Source organism: Oncorhynchus masou, chromosome 9, assembly GCF_036934945.1.
Source record: "Oncorhynchus masou masou isolate Uvic2021 chromosome 9, UVic_Omas_1.1, whole genome shotgun sequence".
In the NCBI taxonomy this organism is placed as follows: Eukaryota; Metazoa; Chordata; class Actinopteri; order Salmoniformes; family Salmonidae; genus Oncorhynchus; species Oncorhynchus masou.
This window is the reverse complement of record NC_088220.1, coordinates 405001-417500: the sequence shown is the minus strand read 5'-3', so window position 1 is coordinate 417500 and position 12500 is coordinate 405001. Positions and strand designations below refer to the sequence as shown.

Sequence of the window (12500 nt, the reverse complement as noted above, 5' to 3'; positions counted from 1 at the left end):
AGATTATCCATTATATTGTGATGTCACAGTCAGTAAACTACAAAAGATTATCCATACAACGTTAGTCCTCTTTTACATAGATTTTAGTCTTCCTTCATACAGAGGTCCTAGCCCTCTTTTAAACACTATAGGACGGTATGTTTGAAGTGGTTAAAAGAAAACACAAGCCCTGCTCCGAGCACAAGGCCTCCCTGCCCTGCTCCGAGCACAAGACCTCCCTGCCCTGCTCCGAGCACAAGGCCTCCCTGTCCTGCTCCGAGCACAAGGCCTCCCTGCTCTGCTCCGAGCACAAGGCCTCCCTGCCCAGCTCCGAGCACAAGGCCTCCCTGCCCAGCTCCGGGCACAAGGCCTCCCTGCCCTGCTCCGAGCACAAGGCCTCCCTGCCCTGCTCTGAGCACAGACCTTGCTAGAAGGAGAGGCCAAATGCCAGATACAGTTATTACATTTTAAAGACACAGATACAACTGCTAAAATCTTAGTTAAACATCAAGAACTATATGGCGAGCGTGCATCACCGGCTAACCTGTGAATGACGTTTTTCCATAAACAGGCTGTCAGAGAACAGGTGGGGGCCTTCCTCTGGTGATTACAGCAAGTTCAGCCAGCAAGGTAGACACATTGCCCGGCCAGGTGATCATGGCAACCAGGCGCTATAAAAAAAGACCTCCAACGCCAGATACGTCAAGAACCCCAAATTCATTTTTCTTACTTTTACTGGACGTAAAGCAGCTGGAAAGTGAAGAGGGGAACGTACAGAGTGAAGGCTTGGCCAGGTGAGTGACTGTAGAAGAACCCCCTCTACAGAGTGAAGGCTTGGCCAGGTGAGTGACTGTAGAAGAACCCCCTCTACAGAGTGAAGGCCTGGCCAGGCGAGTAGAAGAACCCCCTCTACAGAGTGAAGGCCTGGCCAGGTGAGTAGAAGAACCCCTCTACAGAGTGAAGGCCTGGCCAGGTGAGTAGAAGAACCCCTCTACAGAGTGAAGGCCTGGCCAGGTGAGTAGAAGAACCCCCTCTACAGAGTGAAGGCTTGGCCAGGTGAGTAGAAGAACCCCCTTTACAGAGTGAAGGCTTGGCCAGGTGAGTAGAAGAACCCCCTCTACAGAGTGAAGGCTTGGCCAGGTGAGTGACTGTAGAAGAACCCCCTCTACAGAGTGAAGGCCAGGCGAGTGACTGTAGAAGAACCCCCTCTACAGAGTGAAGGCCAGGCGAGTGACTGTAGAAGAACCCCCTCTACAGAGTGAAGGCCAGGCGAGTGACTGTAGAAGAACCCCCTCTACAGAGTGAAGGCCAGGCGAGTGACTGTAGAAGAACCCCTCTACAGAGTGAAGGCCAGGCGAGTGACTGTAGAAGAACCCCCTCTACAGAGTGAAGGCCAGGCGAGTGACTGTAGAAGAACCCCCTCTACAGAGTGAAGGCCAGGCGAGTGACTGTAGAAGAACCCCTCTACAGAGTGAAGGCCAGGCGAGTGACTGTAGAAGAACCCCTCTACAGAGTGAAGGCCAGGCGAGTAACTGTAGAAGAACCCCCTCTACAGAGTGAAGGCCAGGCGAGTGACTGTAGAAGAACCCCCTCTACAGAGTGAAGGCCAGGCGAGTGACTGTAGAAGAACCCCCTCTACAGAGTGAAGGCCTGGCGAGTGACCTCCAACGGGGTGGTGGCACCGGGATCCTCATCTCTCCCAAGTGGTCATTCTCTCTTTCTCCCCTTACCCATCTGTCTATCGCCTCCTTTGAATTCCATGCTGTCACAGTTACCAGCCCTTTCAAGCTTAACATCCTTATCATTTATCGCCCTCCAGGTTCCCTCGGAGAGTTCATCAATGAGCTTGATGCCTTGATAAGCTCCTTTCCTGAGGACGGCTCACCTCTCAGTCCTGGGCGACTTTAACATCCCCACGCCTACCTTTGACTCATTCCTCTCTGCCTCCTTCTTTCCACTCCTCTCCTCTTTTGACCTCACCCTCTCACCTTCCCCCCCTACTCACAAGGCAGGCAATACGCTCGACCTCATCTTTACTAGATGCTGTTCTTCCACTAACCTCATTGCAACTCCCCTCCAAGTCTCCGACCACTACCTTGTATCCTTTTCCCTCTCGCTCTCATCCAACACTTCCCACACTGCCCCTACTCGGATGGTATCGCGCCGTCCCAACCTTCGCTCTCTCTCCCCGCTACTCTCTCCTCTTCCATCCTATCATCTCTTCCCTCTGCTCATACCTTCTCCAACCTATCTCCTGATTCTGCCTCCTCAACCCTCCTCTCTTCCCTTTCTGCATCCTTTGACTCTCTATGTCCCCTATCCTCCAGGCCGGCTCGGTCCTCCCTCCCGCTCCGTGGCTCGACGACTCACTGCGAGCTCACAGAACAGTGCTCCGGGCAGCCGAGCGGAAATGGAGGAAAACTCGCCTCCCTGCGGACCTGGCATCCTTTCACTCCCTCCTCTCTACATTTTCCTCCTCTGTCTCTGCTGCTAAAGCCACTTTCTACCACTCTAAATTCCAAGCATCTGCCTCTAACCCTAGGAAGCTCTTTGCCACCTTCTCCTCCCTCCTGAATCCTCCTCCCCCTCCCCCCTCCTCCCTCTCTGCAGATGACTTCGTCAACCATTTTGAAAAGAAGGTCGACGACATCCGATCCTCGTTTGCTAAGTCAAACGACACCGCTGGTTCTGCTCACACTGCCCTACCCTGTGCTCTGACCTCTTTCTCCCCTCTCTCTCCAGATGAAATCTCGCTTCTTGTGACGGCCGGCCGCCCAACAACCTGCCCGCTTGACCCTATACACCAAGTCACTTGGCTCTGTCATAACCTCACATGGTCTCTCCTATCATTGCTATGCAGACGACACACAATTAATCTTCTCCTTTCCCCCTTCTGATGACCAGGTGGCGAATCGCATCTCTGCATGTCTGGCAGACATATCAGTGTGGATGACGGATCACCACCTCAAGCTGAACCTCGGCAAGACGGAGCTGCTCTTCCTCCCGGGGAAGGACTGCCCGTTCCATGATCTCGCCATCACGGTTGACAACTCCATTGTGTCCTCCTCCCAGAGCGCTAAGAACCTTGGCGTGATCCTGGACAACACCCTGTCGTTCTCAACTAACATCAAGGCGGTGGCCCGTTCCTGTAGGTTTATGCTCTACAACATCCGCAGAGTACGACCCTGCCTCACACAGGAAGCGGCGCAGGTCCTAATCCAGGCACTTGTCATCTCCCGTCTGGATTACTGCAACTCGCTGTTGGCTGGGCTCCCTGCCTGTGCCATTAAACCCCTACAACTCATCCAGAACGCCGCAGCCCGTCTGGTGTTCAACCTTCCCAAGTTCTCTCACGTCACCCCGCTCCTCCGCTCTCTCCACTGGCTTCCAGTTGAAGCTCACATCCGCTACAAGACCATGGTGCTTGCCTACGGAGCTGTGAGGGGAACGGCACCGCAGTACCTCCAGGCTCTGATCAGGCCCTACACCCAAACAAGGGCACTGCGTTCATCCACCTCTGGCCTGCTCGCTCCCTACCACTGAGGAAGTACAGTTCCCGCTCAGCCCAGTCAAAACTGTTCGCGGCTCTGGCCCCCAATGGTGGAACAAACTCCCTCACGACGCCAGGACAGCGGAGTCAATCACCACCTACCGGAGACACCTGAAACCCCACCTCATCAAGGAATACCTAGGATAGGATAAAGTAATCCTTCTCACCCCCCCTTAAATGATTTAGATGCACTATTGAAAAGTGGCTGTTCCACTGATGTCAGAAGGTGAATTCACCAATTTGTAAGTCGCTCTGGATAAGAGCGTCTGCTAAATGACTTAAATGTAAATGTAATGTGACTGTAGAAGAACCCCCTCTACAGAGTGAAGGCCAGGAGAGTGACTGTAGAAGAACCCCCTCTACAGAGTGAAGGCCTGGCGAGTGACTGTAGAAGAACCCCCTCTACAGAGTGAAGGCCTGGCGAGTGACTGTAGAAGAACCCCCTCTACAGAGTGAAGGCCAGGCGAGTGACTGTAGAAGAACTCTACCAGACGCTGCTGCTCAGTTGAAGAAACAGACACACAGAGATCCTAAATCATAGGAAGTCATTATGGGAGGAACTAATGCTGAAGGAGCAGCAACCCATTCCCAACAACCCTAAAATGTTCCATGAACAAGGGGGACATGGTCGTTTTCAGAAGCATTTAAGCTGGGTTGGCCAAGGCCGTCCCCATCTGTCTTCACTGTGGAGAGGGAGGCCATATGCGCAGAGAATGCCCACAACTGCGTCTTGTGACCGTAGCGTACGTGTAGGTATGTACGGCAGGACCAAATCAGAGAGATAGGTAGGAGCCAGCCCATGTAATGCTCTGTAGGTTAGCAGTAAAACCTTGAAATCAGCCCTAGCCTTAACAGGAAGCCAGTGTAGGGAGGCTGGCACTGGAGTAATATGATCACATGTTGTGGGTTCTAGTCAGGATTTTAGCAGCCGTGTTTAGCGCTAACTAAACATATGCGCAGAGAATGCCCACAACTGCAAGCGCCAAAGCAGCCGTTAAACCGGAACGCCTGGCCACTTTAAGGCGAGTGGACGGGGTGAGTACTGAAAGCAGAATGAGTCAATCAAGCCCTTTTTAATAGGGGAATGTCCTTAGGTGGAGGTTATTGCAGGGGGAATCGCTGTGCCTTGTCTTCTAGACTCTGGGTACCAGGTGACCATGTTTAGTGAATCCTTTTTTCAAGGACAATTCAAACACTGGCAGCCTGGGCGGAAAGAAGGATTAGAATGGCTAGCCGTAAAAGCTGCTAATGGACTTTAATTCCCTTATGTTGGGTATGAAGTGCTGGACTTCCTATGTAATATTGGCGCAGCAACAGCCCGACTCACTGGTCAGATGGACTACTGTGTTGTAGAGACTCCTGGTCAGATGGACTACTGTGTTGGAGAGACTCCTGGTCAGATGGACTACTGTGTTGTAGAGACTCCTGGTCAGATGGACTACTGTGTTGTAGAGACTCCTGGTCAGATGGACTACTGTGTTGTAGAGACTCCTGGTCAGATGGACTACTGTGTTGTAGAGACTCCTGGTCAGATGGACTACTGTGGTGGAGAGACTCCTGGTCAGATGGACTACTGTGTTGTAGAGACTCCTGGTCAGATGGACTACTGTGTTGTAGAGACTCCTGGTCAGATGGACTACTGTGGTGGAGAGACTCCTGGTCAGATGGACTACTGTGTTGTAGAGACTCCTGGTCAGTTGGACTACTGTGGTGGAGAGACTCCTGGTCAGATGGACTACTGTGTTGTAGAGACTCCTGGTCAGATGGACTACTGTGTTGGAGAGACTCCTGGTCAGATGGACTACTGTGTTGTAGAGACTCCTGGTCAGATGGACTACTGTGGTGGAGAGACTCCTGGTCAGATGGACTACTGTGGTGGAGAGACTCCTGGTCAGATGGACTACTGTGTTGTAGAGACTCCTGGTCAGATGGACTACTGTGTTGTAGAGACTCCTGGTCAGATGGACTACTGTGTTGTAGAGACTCCTGGTCAGATGGACTACTGTGGTGGAGAGACTCCTGGTCAGATGGACTACTGTGTTGTAGAGACTCCTGGTCAGATGGACTACTGTGGTGGAGAGACTCCTGGTCAGATGGACTACTGTGTTGTAGAGACTCCTGGTCAGATGGACTACTGTGGTGGAGAGACTCCTGGTCAGATGGACTACTGTGTTGTAGAGACTCCTGGTCAGATGGACTACTGTGTTGTAGAGACTCCTGGTCAGATGGACTACTGTGTTGTAGAGACTCCTGGTCAGATGGACTACTGTGTTGTAGAGACTCCTGGTCAGATGGACTACTGTGGTGGAGAGACTCCTGGTCAGATGGACTACTGTGTTGTAGAGACTCCTGGTCAGATGGACTACTGTGGTGGAGAGACTCCTGGTCAGATGGACTACTGTGTTGTAGAGACTCCTGGTCAGATGGACTACTGTGTTGTAGAGACTCCTGGTCAGATGGACTACTGTGTTGTAGAGACTCCTGGTCAGATGGACTACTGTGTTGTAGAGACTCCTGGTCAGTTGGACTACTGTGGTGGAGAGACTCCTGGTCAGTTGGACTACTGTGGTGGAGAGACTCCTGGTCAGATGGACTACTGTGTTGGAGAGACTCCTGGTCAGATAGACTACTGTGTTGTAGAGACTCCTGGTCAGATGGACTACTGTGGTGGAGAGACTCCTGGTCAGATGGACTACTGTGTTGTAGAGACTCCTGGTCAGATGGACTACTGTGTTGTAGAGACTCCTGGTCAGATGGACTACTGTGTTGGAGAGACTCCTGGTCAGATGGACTACTGTGTTGTAGAGACTCCTGGTCAGATGGACTACTGTGTTGGAGAGACTCCTGGTCAGATGGACTACTGTGTTGTAGAGACTCCTGGTCAGATGGACTACTGTGTTGGAGAGACTCCTGGTCAGATGGACTACTGTGGTGTAGAGACTCCTGGTCAGATGGACTACTGTGTTGTAGAGACTCCTGGTCAGATGGACTACTGTGGTGTAGAGACTCCTGGTCAGATGGACTACTGTGTTGGAGAGACTCCTGGTCAGATGGACTACTGTGGTGGAGAGACTCCTGGTCAGATGGACTACTGTGTTGTAGAGACTCCTGGTCAGATGGACTACTGTGTTGGAGAGACTCCTGGTCAGATGGACTACTGTGGTGTAGAGACTCCTGGTCAGATGGACTACTGTGTTGTAGAGACTCCTGGTCAGATGGACTACTGTGTTGGAGAGACTCCTGGTCAGATGGACTACTGTGGTGGAGAGACTCCTGGTCAGATGGACTACTGTGTTGGAGAGACTCCTGGTCAGATGGACTACTGTGTTGTAGAGACTCCTGGTCAGATGGACTACTGTGTTGTAGAGACTCCTGGTCAGATGGACTACTGTGTTGTAGAGACTCCTGGTCAGATGGACTACTGTGTTGTAGAGACTCCTGGTCAGATGGACTACTGTGTTGTAGAGACTCCTGGTCAGATGGACTACTGTGTTGTAGAGACTCCTGGTCAGATGGACTACTGTGTTGTAGAGACTCCTGGTCAGATGGACTACTGTGTTGGAGAGACTCCTGGTCAGATGGACTACTGTGGTGGAGAGACTCCTGGTCAGATGGACTACTGTGTTGTAGAGACTCCTGGTCAGATGGACTACTGTGTTGTAGAGACTCCTGGTCAGATGGACTACTGTGGTGGAGAGACTCCTGGTCAGATGGACTACTGTGTTGTAGAGACTCCTGGTCAGATGGACTACTGTGTTGTAGAGACTCCTGGTCAGATGGACTACTGTGTTGTAGAGACTCCTGGTCAGATGGACTACTGTGGTGGAGAGACTCCTGGTCAGATGGACTACTGTGGTGTAGAGACTCCTGGTCAGATGGACTACTGTGTTGTAGAGACTCCTGGTCAGATGGACTACTGTGGTGTAGAGACTCCTGGTCAGATGGACTACTGTGTTGTAGAGACTCCTGGTCAGATGGACTACTGTGTTGTAGAGACTCCTGGTCAGATGGACTACTGTGTTGGAGAGACTCCTGGTCAGATGGACTACTGTGTTGTAGAGACTCCTGGTCAGATGGACTACTGTGTTGTAGAGACTCCTGGTCAGATGGACTACTGTGTTGGAGAGCCTGGATACAGAGACTGAGTTGAGTGGGAGGTACACATGCTGTAGCCTGGGTGCACAACAGATTCCAGTAGGTCTACAACCCCCAACCTTACACCAAATTCCACGATGGTGCCCCTAAGCAAAAGTAGAATGTCAAGTTGATAACCAACAAATAGTCACCACAGGTTGTTTTGCAGGAACTGTCGGAGGACGTGCTCGAGCACTGCGAGAAACGTTGAAGGATGGGAAAGCTCAGAGAAGAACTCAGAGGCTCTTGGAAACATTCCGCACTGTGAAGGACTTGCCCCAGAGCGACAAGCCAAAGTGGACCAACTTGTACAGAAATGGCATTGCGTTTTCTTCCAGCATGACGAGGACTTTGCACACACCGATGCAGTTAGATACAACATCCCTACTGGAACTGTGCCACCGTGTGGAGAACGGGAAACTTAGCCCCATACCTCCAAGCTTTTACCAAGAACTCAGGTCCTCAGGTCCACCATACAGGAAGTCTTCCGACTTGCTTGGAAAGACAGGATCGAAGAGCCCTTACTGCTGCTCGATCATCCTTTTTTCCATCTTAATTGAGGAAAATAAGAACAATCCAACTTGTATTTTTATACTGTTGCACAGCTAATTAACTAACTAACTAAAAAGAATGGATGGCTTTCACCTCAGCAGTGATAAATTCATCAACTTCTTTGACGAAAAGATCATGATCATTAGAAAGCAAATTATGGACTCCTCTTTAAATCTACGTATTTCTCCAAAGCTCAGTTGTCCTGAGTCAGCACAACACTGCCAGGACCTAGGATCAAGGGAGACACTCAAATTGTTTAGTCCTATATCTCTTGACACATTCATGAAAATAAAAATGGCCTCTAAACCTTCAAGCTGCATACTGTAGCCTATTCCAACTAAACTACTGAACGAGCTGCTTCCTGTGCTTGGCCCTCCTATGTTGAACATAATAAACGTCTCTCTATCCACCGGATGTGTACCAAACTCACTAAAAGTGGCAGTCATAAAGCCTCTCTTGAAAAAGCCAAACCTTGACCCAGGAAATAGAAAAAACTATCGGCCTATATCGAATCTTCCATTCCTCTAAATATTTTTTGAAAAGGCTGTTGCACAGAAACTCACTGCCTTCCTGAAGACAAACAATGTATATGAAATGCTTCAGTCTGGTTTTAGACCCCATCATAGCACTGAGACTGCACTTGTGAAGGTGGTAAATGACCTTTTTAATGGCGTCAGACCGAGGCTCTGCATCTGTCCTCGTGCTCCTAGACCTTAGTGCTGCTTTTGATACCATTGATCACCACATTCTTTTGGAGAGATTGGAAACCCAAATTGGTCTACACGGACAAGTTCTGACCTGGTTTAGATCTTATCTGTGGGAAAGATATCAGTTTGTCTCTGTGAATGGTTTGTCCTCTTGACAAATCAACTGTAAATGTCGGTGTTCCTCAAGGCCCTGTTTTAGAACCACTATTGTTTTCACTATGTATTTTACCTCTTGGTGATGTCATTCGGAAACATATTGTTAACTTTCATTGCTATGCGGACGATCTCAATGATCTCAATGAAACACGGTGAAGCCCCAAGTGGATGGCAGCAAATGTTTTACTTTTAAACTTAAACAAAACAGAGATGCTTGTTCTAGGCCCCAAGAACCAAAGAGATCTGCTGTTGAATCGTGATGGTTGATGGTTGTTCAGTCGTCTCAAATAGAACTGTGAAGGACCTCGGCGTTACTCTGGACCCTGATCTCTCTTTTGAAGAACAAATCAAGACTGTTTCAAGGACAGCTTTTTTCCATCTTCGTAACATTACAAAAATCGGAAACTTTCTGTCCAAAAATGATGCAGAAGAGTTAATCCATGCTTTTGTTACTTCTAGGTTAGACTACTGCAATGCTCTACTTTCAGGCTACCCGGATAAAGCACTAAGTGCATTTTAGTTAGCGCTAAACATGGCTACTAAAATCTTGACTAGAACCCAAAACATTTGATCATATTACTCAAGTACTAGCCTACCTACACTGGCTTCCTGTTAAGGCAAGGGCTGATTTCAAGGTTTTACTGCTAACCTACAAAGCATTACATGGGCTTGCTCCTACCTATCGTACCGATCTGGTCCTGCCGTACATACCTACACGTACGCTACGGTCACAAGACGCAGGCCTCCTTACTGTCCCTAGAATTTAAGCAAACAGCTGGAGGCTGGGATTCTATAAAGCTCAATTTTTATGGAATGGTCTGCCGATCCATGTGATAGATGCAGACCTTGAACTCTTTACTGAAGAGCTCTTCAGTAGGTCCTACGATTGAGTGAAGTCTGGCCCAGGGGTGCGAAGGTGAACAGCAAGCCACTGGAGCAACGAACCACCCTTGCTGTCTCTGCCTGGCCGGTTCCCCTCTCTCCACTGGGATTCTCTGCCTCTAACCCTATTATGGGGGCTGAGTCACTGGCTTACTGGTGCTCTTCCATGCCATCCCTAGGAGGGGTACGTCACTTGAGTGGGTTGAGTCACTGACGTGATCTTCCTGTCCGGGTTGGCGCACCCCAGGGTTTGTGCCGTGGGGGATATCTTTGTGGGCTTGAAGATATCCCTCTAGTGGTGTGGGGGCTGTGCTTTTGGCAAAGTGGGTGGGGTTATATCCTGCCTGGTTGGCCCTGTCCAGGGGTATTATCGGATGGGGCCACAGTGTCTCCTGACCCCTCCTGTCTTAGCCTCCAGTCTTTATGCTACAGTAGTTTATGTGTCGGGGGTCTAGGGTCAGTCTGTTATATCTGGAGTATTTCTCCTGTCTTATCTGGTGTCCTGTGTGAATTTAAGTATGCTCTCTCTAATTCTCTCGCTCGCTCTCTCTCTCTCTTTCTCTCTCTCTTCTCTCGGAGGACCTGAGCCCTAGGACCATGCCTCATGACTACCTGGCCTGATGACTCCTTGCTGTTCCCAGTCCACCTGGTCATGCTGCTGCTCCAGTTTCAACTGTTCTGCCTGCGGCTATGGAACCCTGACCTGTTCACCGGATGTGCTACCTTGTCCCGGACCTGCTGTTTTTGAATCTCTCTCTCTCTATGAAAAGACACCTGACATTTACTCCTGAGGTGCTGACCCGTTGCACCCTCTACAACCACTGTGATTATTAATATTTGACCATGCTGGTCATCTATGAACATTTGAACATCTTGGCCATGTTCTGTTATAATCTCCACCCGGCACAGCCAGAAGAGGACTGGCCACCCCACATAGCCTGGTTCCTCTCTAGGTTTCTTCCCAGGTTCCTGCCTTTCTAGGGAGTTTTTCCTAGCCACCATGCTTCTACACCTGCATTGTTTGCTGTTTGGGGGTTTTAGGCTGGGTTTCTGTACAGCTCTTTGTGACAGTGACTGATATAAAAAGGGCTTTATAAATATATTCGATACCCTATGCTAGCAAAAGGGGTAGTGAGAGAAACCAGTAGCAGCACCTACTGAAGAAAGAAGTCTCAGTCGTACTGTGTAACGTGTTTTTTAGGCTTTAATCTGTGTCTGGGAAACAAGCCCAGGATGTGGTATTATTGGATAATCTATTTGCATTACACCTCCTCCTCCTCTTCTTCCTCCTCCTCCCCCTCCTCTTCCTCACACCCCCTGTCAGACTGGTCTCTAGAATCTCTGTGGTTTCTAGGGAGATCAATATGGTGTAGTGCACTACTTTAGTCCAGAGCCTTATACCACACCATGTGTGGTTCTGGGAAACTGGCCCAGTACAGTATGTATTATTATATATTATACAGCTTGTTCTCTATAATCTGTGTGTGGTTTCTGGGACGATGGGTTTTTAGGGAGAAATCTTTTGAGGCGATGGGTTTTTAGGATTAAATCTTCTGGGGTGATGGGTTTTTAGGGTGATTTAAAAAAAAATGGGTGTGTGGTTGCTGGTGAGATACCATTCGTGAGGCCAGGAACTCCATTCCTCTGGCCACCTGGAAACTATAGCAGATCAGATCTTCTATAGTGAGAGGAGTCTTCCACAGGTCCTCCACTGGAGAGAGAGAGGGAGAGAGAGAGAGAGAGAGAGAGAGAGAGAGAGAGAGAGAGAGAGAGAGAGAGAGAGAGAGAGACAGAGAGAGAGGAGGGATGGAGGGAAGAGGGAGGGAGGGAGGGAGGGAGGATTTAACTCAGGTATAACTTGTTTTGATTCTACATTCTTGAGGCTCAGATGGAGCTCTTCAGTCTAAAGGTCAAGACTGACCTTTCAGCACTTAAAATCCCCAAATCCCATTGACATTAATGCATTATTTATGTCAGTCTGAAGTTAGGATTTGGCCAATACTGCAATTCACACTACTCACTCTTTTCCACAGCAGGAGATGGGCTCTTCTGATTGGACTTGCTGGATGACTGACTCTGGGGGCTGCCAATAGAGGAGGAGGATGTGGGTGGGAGGCGGGCTCTCTGCTCCACTTGTCCCGCCTCTATCATGCGTCTCACCTGGCTCTGAGTCTTAGGGGAGCGGTCCTGAGGAACACACAGGTACATCATGTAGGTTACCATCTACACATTGGCCAGGATTTAATCAGTAACTTTGCTCTATTTAAATGTAATTTCCGATTTAGACGACGTAGAAAGACATTGATGTGTCTTTAAAAACATGCAATGCGGACAAAGCGCGATTGGATTGAGACCCGGGGACTCTATTCCAACAGCCATCGTGTTATAAGAAGAGAGCCTGTGTTATAATGGACCCTCCAGCTCTGCAACAGAACAGTCCCCAACACCCACCATGCACCTCTATGATTGATTTCAGTTGGTTTTCTCAATTGAACAAAACATTCTGAACAAGCCCCGAAATACTGTATGTTACAGCCCAA

The 12500-nt window shown here is 49.5% G+C and overlaps 1 protein-coding gene across 1 annotated transcript in view; it reads right to left on the bottom strand.

The window, feature by feature from the left end:
* The window catches only part of LOC135545412 (vascular endothelial growth factor receptor 3-like), a 272156-nt gene that overhangs the window by 30782 nt on the left and 228874 nt on the right, over positions 1-12500 (bottom strand). The window contains exons 21-22 of the mRNA XM_064973018.1: positions 11982-12147; positions 11577-11671 (exon numbers count right to left, since the gene is read on the bottom strand). Coding sequence (XP_064829090.1) covers positions 11577-11671; positions 11982-12147 — 261 coding nt within the window. The remainder of the gene's footprint in view (positions 1-11576; positions 11672-11981; positions 12148-12500) is intronic.